The 20,201-nt window shown below is 36.8% G+C and overlaps 1 protein-coding gene across 3 annotated transcripts; it reads left to right on the top strand.

The window, feature by feature from the left end:
- Positions 1 to 3,701: 3,701 nt before the first annotated feature.
- On the top strand, positions 3,702 to 19,806 carry LOC129891318 (pathogenesis-related homeodomain protein). Of its 3 annotated transcripts, none has more exons than XM_055966629.1 (11): positions 3,702 to 3,905; positions 5,190 to 5,702; positions 15,382 to 15,547; positions 15,771 to 15,894; positions 16,054 to 16,166; positions 16,273 to 16,632; positions 16,719 to 16,955; positions 17,049 to 17,138; positions 17,974 to 18,024; positions 18,283 to 18,504; positions 19,237 to 19,806. In XM_055966629.1, exons 2-11 carry the CDS (start codon positions 5,218 to 5,220, stop codon positions 19,501 to 19,503), a joined length of 2,115 nt encoding a protein of 704 aa, XP_055822604.1. In that variant the 5' UTR covers positions 3,702 to 3,905; positions 5,190 to 5,217; the 3' UTR covers positions 19,504 to 19,806. The 3 variants fall into 3 exon arrangements, with proteins under 3 accessions (XP_055822604.1, XP_055822606.1, XP_055822605.1); XM_055966631.1 differs by having other exon boundaries at positions 18,286 to 18,504; XM_055966630.1 differs by lacking the exon at positions 3,702 to 3,905 and adding an exon at positions 3,951 to 4,064.
- The last annotated feature ends 395 nt before the right edge of the window (positions 19,807 to 20,201 follow it).

Below are 20,201 nucleotides of genomic sequence, written 5' to 3' on the forward strand. Positions count from 1 at the left end.
TTCTAAACGCATTTCTAAGTCTTTTACGCTAAATTAACTTAAGAGCTAGGGCTAAGAAGTGGAGAAGAAGCTAGGGTTTAAAGGATTCAAATAATATCTTGCAAGATTAATTGTCCTGTCTTTATCCCAGGTATGTAAGGCTACCCATAACATGGATTGAGTTCATCCACGTGCCCTACATCTTCCATTTACTTAGTTGAGATGAGTTTCAAAGTTCCATGAATTGAGTTGTTGAATAATCTATCATTAAATCTTCTTGTGCTATTGCACATGTATTATAATATTCCTTGATGAGTTCTTGAATTGAGTCTTATTGAGAGTGTGGGTTCGTGTTTGCATCCATACGAACCCTAATTGAGATTTCATGGTACATTATGCATTGACAGAGTTTTAAAGAACAAGCTGTAAACGTCTTGCATTAAATATTTTATGCATTTATTTTGAGTTAAAGAATAACAAGTTTTATCTTTGATTGAGAAAAAGTTTGAGCATGAGTTGAGAAATCTCCTGAGTAACATTTTGAGAATGAGTATTCTATGTATAAATGAGTTGAGCAATATTTCATTAAAACATCTATTTTGAGATGAGTTGAGAAGTCACATTACATTTTTATTTTAAATACATTCCTTAATTTGAGATGATCTATTTTGAGATTGAGTTGAAAAGTCACATTACATTTTTATTTTAAATGCATTCCTTGATTTGAGATAAGTTGAGTCTTGAGTTTAAGTCCGGAAGAGACTAAATGAGTAAATTGAGAAAAATTTCTCACTTAATATGTATGAGCATAACGGAATATTTTGGGAGTAGTATCGAGCACCGATATGGGGTGAGCCCATAAAATACGTAGCCACCGTAGGATAGAGGCCAATCCTCTCTTGTCCCAAAGAAGGACTTTTGTACTAGATCAATGAGGTTGAGCGTCCTTTACCCTGACAAGGTATTGGGTGGCTGCGGCAATGGCAGCTCTTAAGCGTTGTATTATCACTAGCTCATAAGTGATGGTTGTCGGTTAGAGAACCTCCCAAAGAGTAAATTATCATACTTTAATATTTTGAGTTATATCTCTTAGTGCATATCATTTAAAACATTATATTACTCTACTTCATGCTTTATTGAGTTTAGCTATTTTTTCAGAGTTTGGTCCTATGAGTTAAGTTGAGTATCTTGAGGAAGTTTCCTTTCAACCATTTTACATACTCATACATTCCATGTACTAACGTCATTTGACCTGCATCATTTTATGATGCATATACAGGTGATAAAGGTCCTCAATAGGCGCACCGTTGAAGACTAAACCCCGTCCAGCTTTTGGTAAGGCCTCCTTGCATTCGGAGGACTTTAGTTAGATTTCTTCCATTCATTTTTTTTCTTTTGATTGTCAGTTAAGGTAGTCTTGGACTTGTCTTGGCAACTCTCTAGTATTGAGTTAAAGGCTTCATGGACAGAGTCAGAATTGAGTTAGAGGGATATTTTCCAAAGCTTGTTTTAAAAACTAAATTTTATTATTGAGTACGTGACATTGAGTCTCTTCATGCTTGAGTATTTTTTAGCATGTTATTTCATTGTTCATGATGTTTTGAAATCCCACTTGAGTTATCTGTCTTTTGAGTTATGTTGACCCTTTCACTGAGAGTTTGAATGTGTGATTGGACCAAGTAGTTCACTTGGGGACTAGCAATGCCTTCGAGTGCCGACCACGTCTAGGGTACCCTTCTGGAGCATGACAAAAGAAGACTTGATGAAATATTGTTAATGAAAAGAAAGATAGAATGAAACTAATGAAATGACTATTTGTGAACAATTGCATGCAATGAACCTGTTACTTGATTGTGCAAGTATGTGAGCTATTCGTTGTGGATTGTGATTGTGATTGTGTTTGTGATTGTGATATTAGATCGGATGTCACGTTCTGGCATATATATTGAATTGGTGTCACGTTCCGACACATATATTGGACCGAATGTCAAGTTCTGACACGATTATTGGATCAGATATCATGTTTCAACACATATATTAGATTGGGTGTCACGTTCCGACACATACTAACTATTAGATCGGGTGTCACGCCTACACATTAACAGTTTGGGTGTGGGTTCCATGAGAGAACCATTGTGTGGCTATCATCTTTGAATTGATCTTGACTATATGTGTGATGATAGAGAAACTGACCCGTTATAATTGAGCATGCCCATCTTGCATAATAATTGATATGAAAGGCCCGAAGGTCCAAGTATTACCATATTGACTGGTTTATTTAAGATTTACACTGTGAAACTATATATTGCTCTTGAAATGGTAAATGGGTAATGTGCTTCTATATATGCCTTTTTGGATTATGTTATGGTTGTTAGATGCTTCCGTATCGTAGGTATGAGGCCGTAGGTAAATCAGTGGAGAGCAATTGATGTGTGGTTTAGTAAGATTAGTGACTTAGAGTCAGATATTGAAGGTGTCCTGTTTGTACATGTGAAAAAAGGGATTGGAAGAGAATTCAGAGATTTTGTCTTCGGACAGGCCGCCCTGACAGGAAGAATCTCGCTGTGGTGAGACCGCCAGAGCGGGTTAGGTCCCACCAGGGCGTGCCAGTATGATTAGAAAATGAGACTTAGTCCACCTTAATGTTTCCCTTTTTCAAGTGAGATGCTAATTATTCTAGGGCCAGGTGTTGGTGTGAAAGCTTAAGGAAAGTAGAGTGGTTATAGAGAGTTAGTGGTGGCCCGTAGATAGGAAACTTCTCCATGTGGTAGAAAGGCTAGGCCTTGATCTGCATTAGAGTTGACAGCGTACCAACTGAAATGGATAAGTATTAGGCTTTAATGACAATAAGGAGGTAAATGGGAATGATACGAGTCGTGCATAAAGATTTTGGCGGTGAATTTCCTTAAGAGCATGTTTCCTTGTTGCTTGCTTTATATTATGCGATGGTTATCGGGTTAACCGATGATGCCTACCAATACGTGTTGTTTGTACTGATACTGCTCTTGCTATGCCACTTGGCATAGTATGGTTGCAGGGTCGGTGATGTTTCTTAGGTAAAGAAGAAGATGATTCTCCAACAGCTTCTAGTCTTTCTTTCTTATGGTGGGAGCTATGTCATTATTTTATTGTATATTGTATCTTTAGAAGCTCTTGTACCTGTTTATACTAGTATCCTTGGGGTGTTAAATTGTTCCTTGTAATAAACCTTGGAGTTTTTAATTTAATAATATATAGCGACTTCATAAGTCTTTTAGACCATTAATTGTATTTTCTTAAACTCCCGCATGATATTTCTGTTTAGGAGATTGAGGGTCCTCCTACTTAAGTGTTAGAGTAGGTACCCGCACGACCCGATAGGTTGAATTGTGACATAAACTTAGATGTCTAAAATAGGAATTATTTTAGTTATGCTATAGATTTTATCTCCCTATATTTTTGGGGGGGTTAACAATCACTTGATAATATACTTATGCATCAATAATTACATATTAGTGAAAGTTTTTTTTATATATATATATATATATATATATTCTCCGGTTGTTCATTAAAATAAAAAGCTATTAATATTACACTTTGCAAAACATACTTTTATCATATTATAAAATCCAATTAGCTGTGACTATGAACTTGATTTAATTAGGTATAGTCATACTTTATATAGAAAGAAAGAAGGAAAACCAAAGAAGAAACTCAATATTTAAGGAAAAGAAACAAACATAAACAGCAAGTTAGGAACACTAATTAGTGAAAAATATTACTAAGATTTGATTAATAAATGAAGTATTTTAATTGCCAGGATTCATTTATGATTGAATAAATTATAAGAATTTAACTATTAAAGTACTATAAAGAGGTGGAAATTCTGCATTGAAAAAGACTAGTGAGATACTTGGGCGATCTTACTTCTCCTCCTCCACTTTAAGGTTAGCCCTTTTGGTTTTTCCCTTTTCTAAGGAATACCCATTTGATTAATTATGAGAATTTTGAGTCTTTTTTGGTTTATCTGAGAATTCTTGGTTAAGTCTTTTCTGGGTGTTTGTCAAATTTCAATCTTGGACTAAAGTGTTACTTGGATCAATAGTGTAAGTGTTTTCTTGAATGTGCCTAATTGGGGTTATGAATTGGTTGATCAAGAATTGAAATTTGAAGTCATTTGTTTATGTGTATATATATATCTGTGTTTGTTTTAAGCTTTTTTCTTTTATGGGTATTTGTATATTCAATCTTTTGTTATCAGAATAAGTGATAACTGGATTAGTATTGTGAATGTTTTTGTGGTTCTTGAACGCATTGAGCTTCTTTCTGGTTGTGCATAGAGTGCCTAATTTGGGATTGGCATCCAGTTTGTAATGACTGGGGTTTATTTTGGTGAAGAGTTGATTTAAAGATTGGATCTTGTTTGGGAGTTTGCTACATTGGATTGATGATTGTATTTGGTGAAAGCCAATACCCATTACAACCTTTTTTCCTCCCTAATATCAATTGGAACTGTCTTCTTCCAGTGATAAGTTAAATTGTCTTATAGGTTTCAGCACAGTTCTGTGGCATCTCAAAATCCATACTAATCTAAGGGTAAAGTAGTTTTGCTCTAATAGTAAGTGTCTTTTATCCTTTGAGTTGAGGGTCTATCGGAAACAACTTCTCTACCTCTGAGTTAGGGGTAAGGTTTGTGTACAATATATCCTCCTCAGACCCTGTATGTTGTTATTGTAGTATCTTTTATTTTCAAAAAGGTTGCTTCTTTTCTTCGTTATTGAGTTAAGCATAATTCGCCTTTCTTCATTAGCTAGGTCTTCATAGTTCTCAATGTTCAGATCGTAGAGGTAACTCCGTCTATATCTTGTTATTTGCTCAGATTTCTTGCTTCATTACAATTGATTCAGTTGAGGAAAGTTAACAATTTCACATAGATCTTGTCTGTAGCAGAAGAGATTCACATATATTGCACTTGTGATGCCTTGGGAACTAAGAGTTACTTGGCAGTTTTTCTTCTTGTCTTTTTCTTCTTCCTCTTTTCAGTGAATATCTGTTGTGGTATGTATTAACTACAAGTAACTTTGAAACAAGAACTGCAACTTTACTATCTTTTGGCTTGACAAAGATTTGACAATTTTCCTCATTCATCAAAAAAAGAAAGACCTCTCCTCATCTGCTCTTTTCGTGTTGTCTTAGAGGTTATTTGATAATTGATTGTCTTGTCCTTGCAGGACTTTTAATGTCACACAACAAGCTACGATGCCTGGAAAAACAGATAAAGATATGCATAAAGCAGTTGCAAGCTCATCACAAGTAAAAAATGTGCTAAGAAGATTAGAAAAAAAGCGATCTAAGCTGAAATCAAAATCTCATGGAAGGTCTTCTCATGCATCTTCGTCAAAGAGAACAGTTGCTGGTGATGGTAAGGGAAAGTGCTGTTCTGAGGAAAACATACTTAAAAAAGAAATTCTGAAAAAAGCTAAATCATCGAAGAAGCAGTCCGTATTGAGCTGCCAAGGAGAAAAGCTTCAAGCATGCAACTCAAAGGACAACTTCAAACATGAAAAACTGGATACTGGGTCTGACAAGTTAAAGAGAAGGAGAAAAAGGAGGAGAAGAAAACGCAACGCAGATCCAGATGATGTTTCACGTTTACAAAGGAGGACAAGATACCTCTTGATCAAGATGAAGCTAGAGCAGAACCTTATTGATGCTTATTCTGCAGAAGGCTGGAAAGGTCAGAGGTGTGTACCTTATCCTTCTTATCTACATGAATGTATTTGTCTTCCCTAGAGACTCGATACTGAGTATCGTAACTGTTTGGGCCTCAAATGGTAAGAAACTAAAGAAACAAATTGTCCAAGTAATATGTTTGTGTCCACATGGTCGTAGATATGCATGTTTCATGGAGTTGTTTGGGAAAAGTGATTAAAGGTAACAAAAAAGTTTCAAAACTAAGAAAAAGTGATGTAAGTCTTAATTATTGAGTAGAGATGACAATTTTAAGATTAGTGATAATGACACTAATTTTAAAACCCTCAAGTTATATTATTTACACAAAGACCACATATTCCCATACCCACCACCACCCCTTCTCTCTCCCCTCCCCTTCTGCCGCCACCGTCATTCCTACCCCTTCCACCGCCATCGTCATTGTTACCATCACCGTCACCACCACCATCTCCTCCGCTACTGTCGTCACCTCCTGCTCGGCTGCTCCCATCACCACCACCACCACTTTTTTCTCCTCCTCCACCATCAACATTATCTCCTCCTCTACCACCACCTCTTCCTCCTCCTCCTCCTTCATCATCGCCACAACAACCATCACCTCTTCTTCCATCGTCACCACCAACACCACCAGCACCACCAGCCTTCTCCTCCGCCGCAACCACTATCTCCTTCACCAACTCCTCCACCTCATTTTCTGTCAAAAAATTAAACAATTGTTGAAGTTGTTGCAGCAACTATACAAACGTTGCTACAATAATTCAACAATTGATGAAGCAACTCATACAATTGTTGAAGTTGCTGCAACAATTCAAGCAACTGCGATAGCTGCTGCAACAACTATCGTAATCGTTGTAGCAATTACCATAGTTGCTGCAACAACTATCATAGTTGCTTGATTTTCTGCAGAATTTCTTTCAACGACTTAAACTTTTTTTAAAAAAATTCTCAAAATCAAAGCAAAATAGTCCGTAAAAATAAAAACAAAAAAAGATAAAAAGGAAAAAAATGCAATAATAAGAATGAACGGCAGTAACAACAATGGCAACGAGAATAAAGAAGAAAGAGAAGAAGATGTAGGAAGGGAGAAAGAAAGAAGAAGAAGAACAAGAAGAAGAAGAAGATGGAGGGGGAGGGAGGAGAGAGAAATCTGAAAAGAAAGGGAGAAAGAGAGAAAAAGAGCATAAGATTGAAAGATGATGAAAAAGGGGGGAAATTTCAACATTTGAAATTTGAAATAAGAGGGAAAACTTTTTAAAATTTTGAAATTCTAATATGCACCCCAAAGTTTTTAATAATTGTTTCCTTGTTAACTATTAACTAAAAGAGAGTTGTTTCCTTGTTAACCAACAACAACAACAACACCATACCTAGTGTAATCCCACCCACTAGGTGGGGTCTGGGGAAGGTAGGGTGAACGTTGACCTTACCCCTACCTCAGGAAGTTGTTTCCTTGTTAACCATTAACTAAAAAGTTTCAACCTTCCACTCTAAGCTGTTAGTTGAATGCTCTGATCTAATAAGCCTTTCTAGGTCAATTTTTGAAACTTCTCTTCTGCTCTAAAAGAATGGGAAATTGAGGAATTGGAATATTTTGCACTAAAGACATGCAACGTTCCTTTACTCTTAAATCTTAATTGTTCTTGCTTCAACCCTAAAGTTATTACGTAAGTATCACTATTGCTTTTAGTAAGAGATTTAGCAGAAAGAAAATTTGTTGCATTGTTAACGAGGGACTCCACATGGTGGCGTTTGCTCTGCTTCAATGGAATGCCATGGTTAGGCGTATGTAAGGTTTTAATTATTGAGAGTTGAAATGATGTGCCATTTTTGATATAGAACTGGAAAGGAAGTTGGACCAACCACTGATTTTAGAATTTAGATATAAAGTTAGTTCAAATAGGGTGAAAGACTGGCATGTTTGAGTTTTGAGTTGCACGATATTGTAAGAGTTATGAGAAAAAATGTTTAACACATCTTGTTTAAAGATAATGGTACTTATCAAAAAAGAAAAAAAAAGTGAGAAGAGAAGAAAAACACAAAGGTAGCCACTCGATACAACTATAAAGGTTATTGTCTTCCATGTAATTTTATGGTCTCTTACATCGTCATGGTATTTATTTTTGGAAATCAGTTGGGTGTACCTGCTTTCAGAATTTATTACTATGGGCTCTTGAATTGTAGGGTTTCATGACCAACACGTGACATATGCAATTAACTCAAGCCTTCCTAGGCTCTTTAATGCTTAGAATTATTGGGGTCCGTTAGCAAATGAGAATTACTATAAAGAGAATCTCGCTTCTGTACAACAACAACTATGCTTCAATCTCAAAATGAGGGGCTTGTAAAACAATATATTCTCAAAATCAACAACAACATACCCAGTGTAGTCCCACACAGTAGAGATTCTCAAAATCTCACACTTATTTTATACTTGACATATAACTCTCCAACCTGACTGAAAATACCCCCGATTAACACTTCGCTGTATGTAAATGTATCAACAGATAAAACCTTAATCCTAGTTAATTGGTGTGCCCTTTATAAAATATTTTCTTCCATTTTGTTCGGTTATTCACTAAGTTCTTGTAGCTTTTGAGAGATTTATGTATTTTGAGACAATTTTTCAGCAATTTCAATCGTCATAGTGTTGGACTTATCGACCTATTCATTTAGAGATCTGCGTATGACATGGAAAAACTATCTTGTGTCTCTTATTCTGAAGTTACCCTTTATCTGTGTTTTTTTTAGTAAGGTAAGAATTTATTGATAACACTGTACCAATATGGTACTGCAGCAAATAAAACAGTGGTGGACTTGTTTTACATTATAAATTCATAGAAGCTAACAAGTCCAGCATTTCACTCACATTAAAGCAATACTTCTTTTTTTTCCAGTAATACAAATTATGAATATATCTGTTAGAATAGGAATAGGTGTACACAATCCTACTTAGAATAGGAATAGAAATAGGAATAATTTATAGTATCCTACTTGGAAAAGGATTGTTTTATAGTGTCTATAAATAAGTTTTTTTGTGTAATATTGTTCTTACACAATTCAATAATATTTTTCTCCTATATTTTTAGTAGCGGGGTCAGAAATTTATATGAAGAAATTAGAAAAATTAGCAATGTCATAGTTATGATTTGATTTGGAAATGAATCGGAGTCGCATGTATCACAGCGAGGCTAAAAACTGGTGTTCATCTTGGTAGATTCAGTTCTAGTCACAACCTTTTTTGACAGTAATGAAGATTTTTATTGGAGAAATGTTTCAGAGTAGTTCTCTGTGTCGAGACATAGATTTTGCGGAGAAGATTTTGAAGATGGAGATGCAACCTGTTGAAGATTATGTGAAGAAGGAGGAGCAAATTTATTTTTTCGGAAATTCAGGCCAAGGGGGAGAATTGTTGGGTATTTGCCCTGACTTTCCTAGTATAATTGGGTTTTCCTAAAAGGAAAACACAAATTCTTCATATTTGGCTAGTCTTTTTTCTTGTAAGAAAAGGTTTATGACTATATAAATAGAGACTCACTCCTTCTAATTATGGTAGCATTCACCGTGTAATCCTAGAGGCTTTGAGAGTTTTGTGTAGGGGGAGAATTTGTGAGACACAAGTGTTACGTTAACACTTGTGTGAATCTCTTTGTATTCCGAGTGAATTGTATGAAGTTATTTCTCTTGATATTGTGTACTCTCATATTTATAGTTGATTGCTCATCTCCTCTTGTGGATGTAGGTCGATTGACCGAACCACGTTAAATATTTGTGTCTCTTTTGGTATATTTCTCATTTGTCTTCTTACTCATGGTCTATCGAGGTTTGCTTTGTTAGCTTCCGCATGACACCTAATTATTTTCGGTCCTAACAAGTGGTATCAGAGCATTGGTGAGAAACTTACAAGAAAGAAAACCCCATCAATTTCTGGCACGCGTGGCAGTTTTCGGCCAATTTTCAACATTTTTGTTTTTTTCCAGTGAGGTTGTCTCTGCATCCCGAGGCTGACCATATATTTATATTTTGATTCCGACCAGATTCTAGATTCCTATATATTCTCCTGATTCCATATTCCTATATATTTTCTTTTTGTTTTCATAATATGTCTTTCGGGATTGAAATTTTTAGCTCCAAAAATATAGGAAGTTCAAGCCCTATGATTACTTCGGAACCATTAATGGGAAGCTCAATCTATTTAGCTTGGGTTTCCTCGGTTGAGCTATGGTGTAAGGGTCAAGGCGTCCAAAATCACTTAACCAATAATGTTTGGGTGGTAGATGAAAAGGCAAAGGCAAGTGAGGAAGATGCAAAAGCCAAAGCACAATGGGTGAAGGTTGATACTCAATTATATAGTCTCCTACGATGATCTATTGATTCCAAGTTGATGCCCTTGTTTCGCCCATCCCAGACATGCTTTTCAGTTTGGGAAAAGGCTCGAACTTTATACTAATGACATATCTCGATTCTATGATGTGATATCTCAAATGACCAACTTAAAGAACAAGATTCCGATATGTCTACTTACCTAGGACAGGTACAAGTAATCATGGAGGAATTTGAAACGTTGATACCAGTTACCACAAATGTGGAAAAACAACAAGAGCACAGACAAACATTTTTTCTAGTTCTTACACTTGCTGGACTTCCTACTGATCATGATTCAGTGCGTGATCAGATTTTAGCTAGCCCTGTAGTTCCTATAATTGATGAATTATTCTCTCGTCTACTTCGTCTTGCTGCGCCTCCCAATCACAAAATAGCCTCATCACCCACCATTGACTCCTCTATTCTTGCATCTCAAAAACCATAGAAAAATGAACATATCAATCTATGGAGAATCAACGAGGAGGAGGGCGTTTTGGAAAACCTCAATCCAAGTGTAGTCATTGTCATAAACTTGGGCACACTCGTGACATATGTTATATTTTGCATGGTCCACCACCCAATTATGACCCTATTACTCTAAAGGAATATAATGAGTTCCTTCGAAATCGTGCAAGTAAGCAGAAATCTCCATAAGTAGCATCTGCGGCTCAGCCTAATCACTCATCCAATAATGCTCATATTGCTCGTACAAAATATGATGAGTTCCTCCAGTATCGAGCAAGTAAGAAAACGTCACCACAAGTAGCTTCGATTGCACAACCTGATGTTTCTGTTGCGGGTAATTCTTTTGCTTGTGTTTCACAATCTAATACTCTTGGATCATGGGTCATGGACTCAGGAGCTTCTGATTATATTTCTGGCGATAAATCACTTTTGTCTGATATTTTTTATTCACAATCTTTCCAGTTATTACTTTAGCTAATAGGATCCAAACAAAACCAAAAGGGGTTGGCAAAGCCAAACCCTTATCTTTTGTCACTCTAGACTTTGTTCTTTATGTCCCTGGTTCTCCTTTTAATCTGGCATCCGTTAGTTGTTTGATGCGTGCCTTACATTGTGGCATATTCTTTTTTGATGATTTTTTTCTCATGCTGGACCTCAGTATGGGACAGACAATTGGCACAGGACATGAATCACAAGGCCTTTACTATCTTACCTCTTCAAATTCCTTCACAGCATGCTTCATTACAGATCCTCCAGGCCTAATTCACAAACGTTTGGGACATTCGAGTCTACCCAAACTGCAAAAGATGGTGCCTAGTTTGTCTAGTTTAGATTGTGAGTCGTGTCAACTTGGAAAACACACTCGTGCTACATTTTCACGTAGTATTGAGGGTCATTCAGAGTCTATTTTTTCATTAGTTCATTATGATATTTGGGGTCCTAGTAGAGTTAGTTCACCCTTAGGATTTCGTGATTTTGTTAGTTTCATTGATGATTATTCAAGATGCACTTGGGTTTTCTTAATGAAAGATCGTTCCGAGTTATTTTCTATATTCAAAAGTTTCTTTGCTAAAATACAAAATCAATTTGGTGTTTCCATTCGTAATTTTCGTAGTGATAATGCCTTAGAATACTTATCCTCCCAATTTCAGGAGTTTATGACTCACCATGGAATTATTCACCAAACATCTTGTCCATACACCCTCAACAAAATGGTGTAGCGGAAAGGAGAAATAGGCATCTCATTGAGACCTCTCGCACTATTCTCATTGAATCTCATGTTCCGTTGCGTTTTTGGTCCTTGCGTCTTGTTATTTAATTAATAGAATGCCCTCATCCTCTATTCAGAATCAGGTTCCACATTCCATACTGTTTCCTCAGTCACGTCTTTACTCTATCCCTCCTCCTGTCTTTGGGAGCATATGCTTTGTTCATAACTTAGCCCCTTGTCCCCTCAATTGTGTCTTTCTTGGTTACTCTCGAGTTCAAAAAGGGTATCGTTGTTATTCAATTGAACTTCATCAATACCTTATGTCCTCCGATATCACACTCTTTGAATCTCAACCTTACTATACATCTATCTTCTGATCATCCTGATGTATCTGAGGTCTTACCCATACCTCAGGTCTTACCTGTACAAACTTTTGAGGAATCTACGGTGTTTCCTACATCTCCAGTTGTAGTGCCACCACTTCTGACTTATCATCGTCGTCCGCGTCCAGTTGTAGTCCTAGATGATTCATGTCATGTGCCAGACCCTGCTCGTACTGCGGACTTTCCGCCTCCTCCTGGCCAACCGATTACACTTCAAAAAGATATACGATCCACTCGAAATGCTAACCCACATTATACTCAAAGGGTATACTCAGATATTTGGGCCAGATTATAGTGACACTTTCGCTCCCGTACTAAAATAGCATTTGTCCATCTTTTTCTATTTATGACTGTCGTCCATCATTGGCCTCTTTATCAGTTGGACATTAAGAATGCTTTTTTGCATGCTGATCTTGAGGAATAAGTCTACATGGAGCAACCACCTAGTTTTGTTGCTCAGGGAGAGTCTAGTACCCTTGTATGTCGATTGCGTAGGTCACCCTATGGTCTGAAACAGTCTCCTCGAGCCTGGTTTGGGAAGTTCAGCACAATAATTCAACAGTTTTGCATGACTCATATTGCACCAAATCTGTGTATTTATCTAGTTGTTTACGTTGATGATATCGTTATCATCGGCAATGATCAAGATGGTATCACTAATTAGAAGCAACATCTTTTTCAGCATTTCCAGACTAAAGACCTCGACAGACGAAAGTATTTTCTAGGTATTGAGGTTGCTCAGTTTAGATCAGGTATTGTTATTTCTCAATGCAAGTATGCCTTAGACATTCTTGAGGAGACAAGAATGACGGGATGTAGACCTATTGACACTCCTATGGATCCGAATGTTAAACTCTTTCCAGGATAGGGGGAGCCACTCAGTAATCCTGAAAGGTATAGATGTCTGGTTGGAAAGTTGAATTATCTCATAGTGACTAGACCTGACATCTCTTTTCTCATGAGTGTTATAAGTCAGTTTATGACTTCTCCTTGTGATGGTCATTGGAATGCAGTTATTCGTATTTTGCAATCTATAAAGTCAGCTTCCGGTAAAGGACTGCTCTTCGAGGATCACGGCCATGAGCATATCACCGGATATACAGATGTTGATTGGGCAGGATCACCCTTTGATAGACGTTCTACATCCGGTTATTGTGCGGTTATTGTGTTTTAGTAGGAGGTAATTTGGTGTCGTGGAAAAGTAAGAAACAAAGTGTGGTTACTCGATCTAGTGCAGAAGCAGAATATCGAGCAATGGTTGTAGCAACTGTGAGCTAAGTTTGGATCAAACATTTGCTGAGGGAACTAAAATTTGGAGAAATCGGTCATATGGAACTTATGTTTAATAATCAAGCGGCCCTTCATATCGTATCAAATCTAGTGTTTCATGAGAGGACTAAGCACATTGAGATTGATTGTCACTTTGTTAGAAAAAAGATACTCCCAGGATATATTGGTACAAAATTTGTGAAGTCAAGTGATCAACTTGCAGATTTCTTCACCAAGTCCCTCACCGGTCCTCTTATTAATTATATTTGTAACAAGCTAGGTACATATGATTTTTATGCACTAGCTTGAGGGGGAGTGTTAGAATAGAAATAGGTGTACACAATCCTACTTAGAATAGGAATAGAAATAAGAATAGTTTATAGTATCCTACTTGGAAAAAGATTGTTTTATAGTGTCTATAAATAGGGTTTTTTGTGTAATGTTGTTCTTACACAAGTCAATAATAATTTTCTCCTATATTTCTCATAATATCTACCCGTAAGTCTTAACCAATAGGATTACTGAGTTCATTTCTGGATTAACTTATCTATCAAAAGGATTTAACAGTATAGACCCCATCTTTTCAGGTTAACCAACCACTGTATGGAATCTTTGTTTTTTTCCACAATTGATGAGTTCATTTTCTGAATAAACTCATCTACTTCATCCAATTTCCAACCAGACTGATTGATTCTGAACTGAAAATTCCATCCAATCTCCGAAATACAATATGCAATCATCACCTCAAAATCTTCCACCTAGTGGTGGAGTCCGGATTTTCACCAAGGCAAGTCAAATATAAAGAAGTATACACAGAAAAAGCCAAGAGGGACTCAACATATAGTTTATCTACTTAAAAAAGTTACCTTGACAAGGGCGGCTCCACTACTACTTCCACCATTCTAAAGAGGTGAGAGGATAGTTCACTAAGAGTTATCCTTTATGTGTGCAACTAGCACCTTTGTCAAATTTGATTATGTTAAAAGTGGATTAGAGTCCCACGTTGGTTGGGAATAGAGTGGTGGTTTGCTTATATGGATTTGGACAATCCTCCCTCATGAGCTAGCTTTTGGGGCTGAGTTAGACCCAGGTGTCATCTTTTGCATGATATCAAAGTCAGGTCCATTCCCGTATGGGCTTCCGGTCCACGGTCCACGCTTCAGCTTGGCCTGAGTGTGAAGGAAGTTCTTACATTGGGTTGGAGTCCCACATTGGTTGGGAATGGATTGGTGGTTTGCTTATATGGACTTGACAATTCTACCCTCATGAGCTAGCTTTTGGGTTTGAGTTAATCCCAAGTGCCATATCAGCCATATCTTTACAGATTATTGCTTATTTTCTCTACTGCTTCAATTATTTACCAAAACGACTTATAGCTCTTCTCTCTCTATTTGAGTTTCCACCTAGGGATGGTGTTGTTTTGGCTAAACGGGTCTTGAACATTGTATAATCAATAATGGCATTGCTAATAGTGAATTTTTTTATCCTTAATTGCTGAGGATGATGTTGATGCTTAAAAATACAATAAGTTTGTAATCTTGAAATAAGGCAAAACCAAAAATGAGAAAGGAAAAAATTCATGAGTTAATTCATCAATGAGAGACATGATGGATCAGATATAAAATTGGGACAGAGAGGGATTATTAGTTTCATTACTCAAGTAATGAAAAGAATAGTAGACACTCTTACTTTAATGTGGATCTGAGTTCGGCAATGATTTTGTGTATGACAAGAGAAGACGTGATACAATTTATTTCCAGTCCAAAGGATGTATTTATGTTTAGAGTATGGTAACAATTTTGATGCCCCTCATTTTTTGTCCTGTAATCCGAATATTGTGGACTGCACAAGTGGCTACCCTAATATTAAACCCTTAACAGTAGAAACAGCACAAAAGGAAATGAGCATTTACAAGCTGTGGCCTATTTAGACAAATTCAATATATAAATGCTAGTGTAACTAGCGAGCAGCTTGTGTGACAACTTTCGTCTTTTCATCCAGTCGAGAAAAAATTAGGCCAGAAAGAGAACTACAAAGAGCGAAGAAGCAAATATTAAACTGCAAGCTTGGAATAAGGGAGATAGTTCACCATCTAGATTTGCTTAGCTCTGCTGGGCAGATTGATGATTCTGCTATTGCTCCAGATGGATCTGTCCATCATGAACATGTAAGCATCCTTTCACAAAGTCTTTTTTGTCTTATACATTGTTAACACTTGCATGTCACACAGTCCCATGATGGCTAATTCTCTTTTCTTTTTATTGCTCTTTATTTCCCTATCCCCTTAAAACTCATAGCAGCATCGAAGCTGAAGTAGGAAAAAATCTGCACAAATAAGCCAGATAATCAAACTCGGATGCAGAGTTCAAAGTTTCTTGTTCTGTTTTCAGATTATCTGTGCCAAATGCAAATTGCAAGAAGCTTTTCCTGACAATGACATCATACTTTGTGATGGGACATGCAACTGTGCCTTCCATCAAAAATGTCTTGATCCTCCACTATCAACAGAAAATAGTAAGTTAGTTTGAATATGCTTCCATTTCTCCCTTTTCTTTCACTGCTTATGCAGAGCGGCACTTCACGTCTGAAATTTACAACTTTTGTTTAGCTAAATGGCTGCTGGCTCATATTTTATTTATGAAAACTTATTCCAAAAGAAATGATAATTTGCAGTACCACCAGATGATGAAGGCTGGTTTTGCAAATTTTGCAAGTGTAAGATGGAAATATTAGAAGCAACAAATGCTCATATCGGCACCCACTTTGCTATGGATAGTAACTGGGAGGTTGAGTAATCTACTGTTGTACTCTCCATAAAATCATTTTTTCACCTCTCCAAGAATTATCTGTTGATCGGTAATTAATGATGACATATCTATTTGATTAATACAGAATATCTTCAAGGAAGAGGCACTTCTACCCGAAGGTGAGGAGTCCTTGTTATGCCCCGAACAAGACTGGCCATCTGATGATTCCAAAGATGATGACTATGATCCCGAAAAAGTTGCTAATAGTCACAGTAGTACTGATAGCTTTGACAGTGGTTCTTCCAGTGAAGCAAGCAGTGAAAGCATGTTAGGATCACTTGAGGATGAATTGTTAGCTTTAACAGGAAAGCCAGAAGATGGCAGCAGTGGAAAAGATTATATGTCTGAACAGATTGCTGGGTCAGATTATGAGGAGACAGCTGACGTCGAAGTTCTATCTGGTCCCAGACAGAGAAAAGCTGTTGATTATATCAAGTTAAATGATGTGAGTACGTTAGTGTCCATAAGTTGTCTTTGACTGTCTACCGCATGCTGCTAACAAGAAATCAATGATGCTCTTATGTGGCACAGGAAATGTTTGGAAAGCATGCTCCCCCGATCGAGCAAAATAGTGAAGACGAAGATTGGGGACCAGGTAAAAGAAAGCGTAGACGGAAGGAGTCTGAATCAGATGCTGCAAGCACCCTTATAACCCTTTTTGAAAGTGAGAAAAGTTGTCCAGAAAAAACAGCGAATGAAGAGGAAAAAGAGTCTTTTTGTAGACCAGCCAAGAGAGAAATATTCAGGATTCCTCCTGATGCAGTCGAGGTAATATGCTTCTTTGCAGTATTCGTTGTTACATCAAAGAGGAAGCATCTTTTACAGTATTCTCACTGCTCAATGCCTTCTGAGCTTTACCAGGAACTTCGCCGTGTATTTGCTGAGAATGAACTTCCATCTAGAGAAGTGCGGGAGAACCTCTCCAAGCAGCTGGGTCTTGAATACGAGAAGGTAATGATAATTGTGATATGTCGATAGACACCTAGAAAGTTAAGATCCTGTAGTACTGCAATCTTCCGTGATTATTTGAGCTAACATGTATAGTCAGCTCTGTTAGAAAATGACAACTTAATTGGTCAATAGGCCACAAAGTTTTAACTGTTACTCTAGCAACAACTGATTTTGTTATATGTTTTGGCTACAAATCGTATGCTCTTAGGATAGTAACATTTTTTTGCTCAGATAAAAGGGGAAAGTAAGGGAGGACGAGAATTGGGAGGTGGCTACATGATGATTTATTTTGTTATAAAGTTATAAATAATGATGTTCCAAAGCCTAAACCTTAAGAGGGTATTTTTGGTATGGAGGAAAATGTCAATTTTCCCATGTTTGGTTGGTCTAAATTTTTGGAAAATACTTTCTCTAGGAAAATAAGTTCCTTAAAAATAAGGAAAATGACTTCCCTAATAGAAGTAGGGAAAACAAGTTTCATAAGTGACATTCCACATTAATTGTCTCTTCGCTCTCCAACACACCCCACTTCCACCCATCCATAGTCCCCATCCATCACCGATTCACCCCATTCTTACCCTCCACTTCACTCCCATAATGTTTGCCTAGACTAATAACAAATACTTTTGGGATAATATTTTCTGCTTAATTACCGAACACTGGAAAATAAGTAAGAAACCCACTTACTTTTCCCGCGGAAAATATTTTCTCTCATACCAAACATACCTAGGTCTCTTGTGATGCCTGTGAGGGATAAGTTGGTGGAAACTATGTTAATCTGTTCGCTTTATATATTGTTTCATTTACTTATTTGTCTTTTACATGCTATTTTTAGGTGAACAAATGGTTCAAGAATGCACGGTATATGGCCCTTAAAGTTAGAAAGGTAAGGATTGAGCTAAGATTATTGGTGTCCTTTACCGCTTAAGTTTCTCCAAACCTCATCTCCTGCCATTTTTTCTCTTAGCATGATTATGGTGATGATTACGTTAGCTTGCCATTATCATATTATCAGTTCTTTTGTACTTCTCTTTTTCCTTTATGTGGTGGCAATTTCATTAACCCCTGAATTCAGGGCCTGTATAACATTTGGCCCCGGTGCTGGATATTTTAATTCTCAAGTTCTTTTATTCATGGGTATCAGCAGGTTGAGAGTACAAAACCGTGCCAAGCTACTAGTCCTACAACAGCAGTAGGATGTATACCTGAGACTGTAAAGGGTGAACCAGCAGATCATATTTCGTCAAGTGATGCAGAAGAAAATGTAGCCCAGGCACCTACTGAAGAAACTCCCAATTTGGTGATCCGTCCTTCGAAGAAAAAGCATGGCAAAAAAGTAGTAAAACTGTCAACAGATAAAGTAGAGGTACGTCTAATTAGCTGAGAATCCATGTGCAGTTTCTATTTAGTATTCTACGTTAATGTATATAAAGAAAATATTGTGTTTACGCTTTACTTTTTGGCTCGGGTTCACTTTCTCTCTGTGAAAATGCTTATAATGTGGATTTTAACTATCAGAGAAAAGAAAAAGAAAAGTAACAAACACGAAAAAGACGGGGGAAAAATAGCTTATCTTCTTGGTTAGAAAATATATTTTGTCAGTGAGAGGAATTTATACCAAGTCTGAAGTGATATGTACTGCAGGTTCTTAAAAATATAGAGAATGCTATCTTAATTTAGCTACACGGATTGGGAATGTAGCTATTCTTGCTATTATCCTATAGCTAACACTTGATTAGTACCTGCCGATGCTTCCAGCGACCCAAGTAATCTACGAAATCATGGAAGCTCTCCTGTTTTATCTCAATCTATGCCATGTCAAACACACTGTATTTAAAACCTGGCTGAGTTTGGATTAATTTGCTTGCAATTTCCCATTTCAAGTTTGAACTTCAGAAGCTCGTTCAATTTTTGGTAGAGAACTTCAAATGGATAGAATCTCCCGTATTCCTTTTTTTTTTTCTGTTATTGTTCAGTGCTCATTTTAGTTGAAAGACAGATGCATTTCTGTTCTTAGTCATTATTCACTTAGAAAATCTAGTTGAAAGACGGATGTGTGCTATATTTGTGTTCTAATTTTTTTTGTTTCCACAAGCAGACACTTGTAGAATTTGGCGATGACGTGAGCCTGAAACTACTGCGAGAGAGAGCAAAAAAACAAAAGAGAAAACTCAATTCCAAGGAAAAGGAAAAAATACAGGAAGCTGAGATGCAGAAGCTTTGTAGAATCAAGGACAAAATAGCGAGACTCCAGGACATTTTACAAAGATTTGCGAAACGCAGATGTAGAAGAGCTGACACTTCTAGTTTAGAAGAATCATCGGTTGTTTTTATACCTGTTGCAGAGTTACAGGAGAAAAGGTGATTAATCACATCTCCTCTTTTTTTTCATTCCTAATATTGTGTTCTCCATTTTTGAAAAATCAACAAAGACAAACAAGGAGGTTGAATGAGGCAAATATAGAAGCAGAATTCTTCTTTTCGCTATATACATGTATAGTTTTCAATCTTTTTGTAAGGACTTGCAACGAAATAGAATGTACTAGATTGTTGTAACCTTGTATAATAGATCAGTTTCAGTTTTATTGATTGTCACAAACTCAAAATGTGGCTGCATGAGCATCTTGCAGTATTCAAAATTTTGAATGTAATGTGACCTCTTAGTGCACTCCTCATGAGTCTGTTGGATGCAAGATATTGCAACATAACTTTGTTTTATACTAAGGTGTTGTAACTAGTATAAATATTTGTCATCTGCTAAATGATACTAATTAATAATCTTGTCAATCGTCATAGCCATATTGCTGTGTACTAAACGTCAAGTAAATGGGTACTTTAAAACAGTTTGTGTACACTAGAGGCTGTAATAGGGAAGTAGTAACAACCACCATGCTTAACAATCAAGCCAAAGCAAACACCAAACACCGGGTGGAAAAAAATAAAGAAATAAATTGCTAGTCACTGGTTGAAAGTTCCCTACAAAGTAATCTCAGAATTATTACTGCTTAGCCTCTTAGTTGTTAGTTGCTGCCCTCGGATAGCGCATTGGCCCCTAATTAATAC

Source organism: Solanum dulcamara, chromosome 6, assembly GCF_947179165.1.
Source record: "Solanum dulcamara chromosome 6, daSolDulc1.2, whole genome shotgun sequence".
In the NCBI taxonomy this organism is placed as follows: Eukaryota; Viridiplantae; Streptophyta; class Magnoliopsida; order Solanales; family Solanaceae; genus Solanum; species Solanum dulcamara.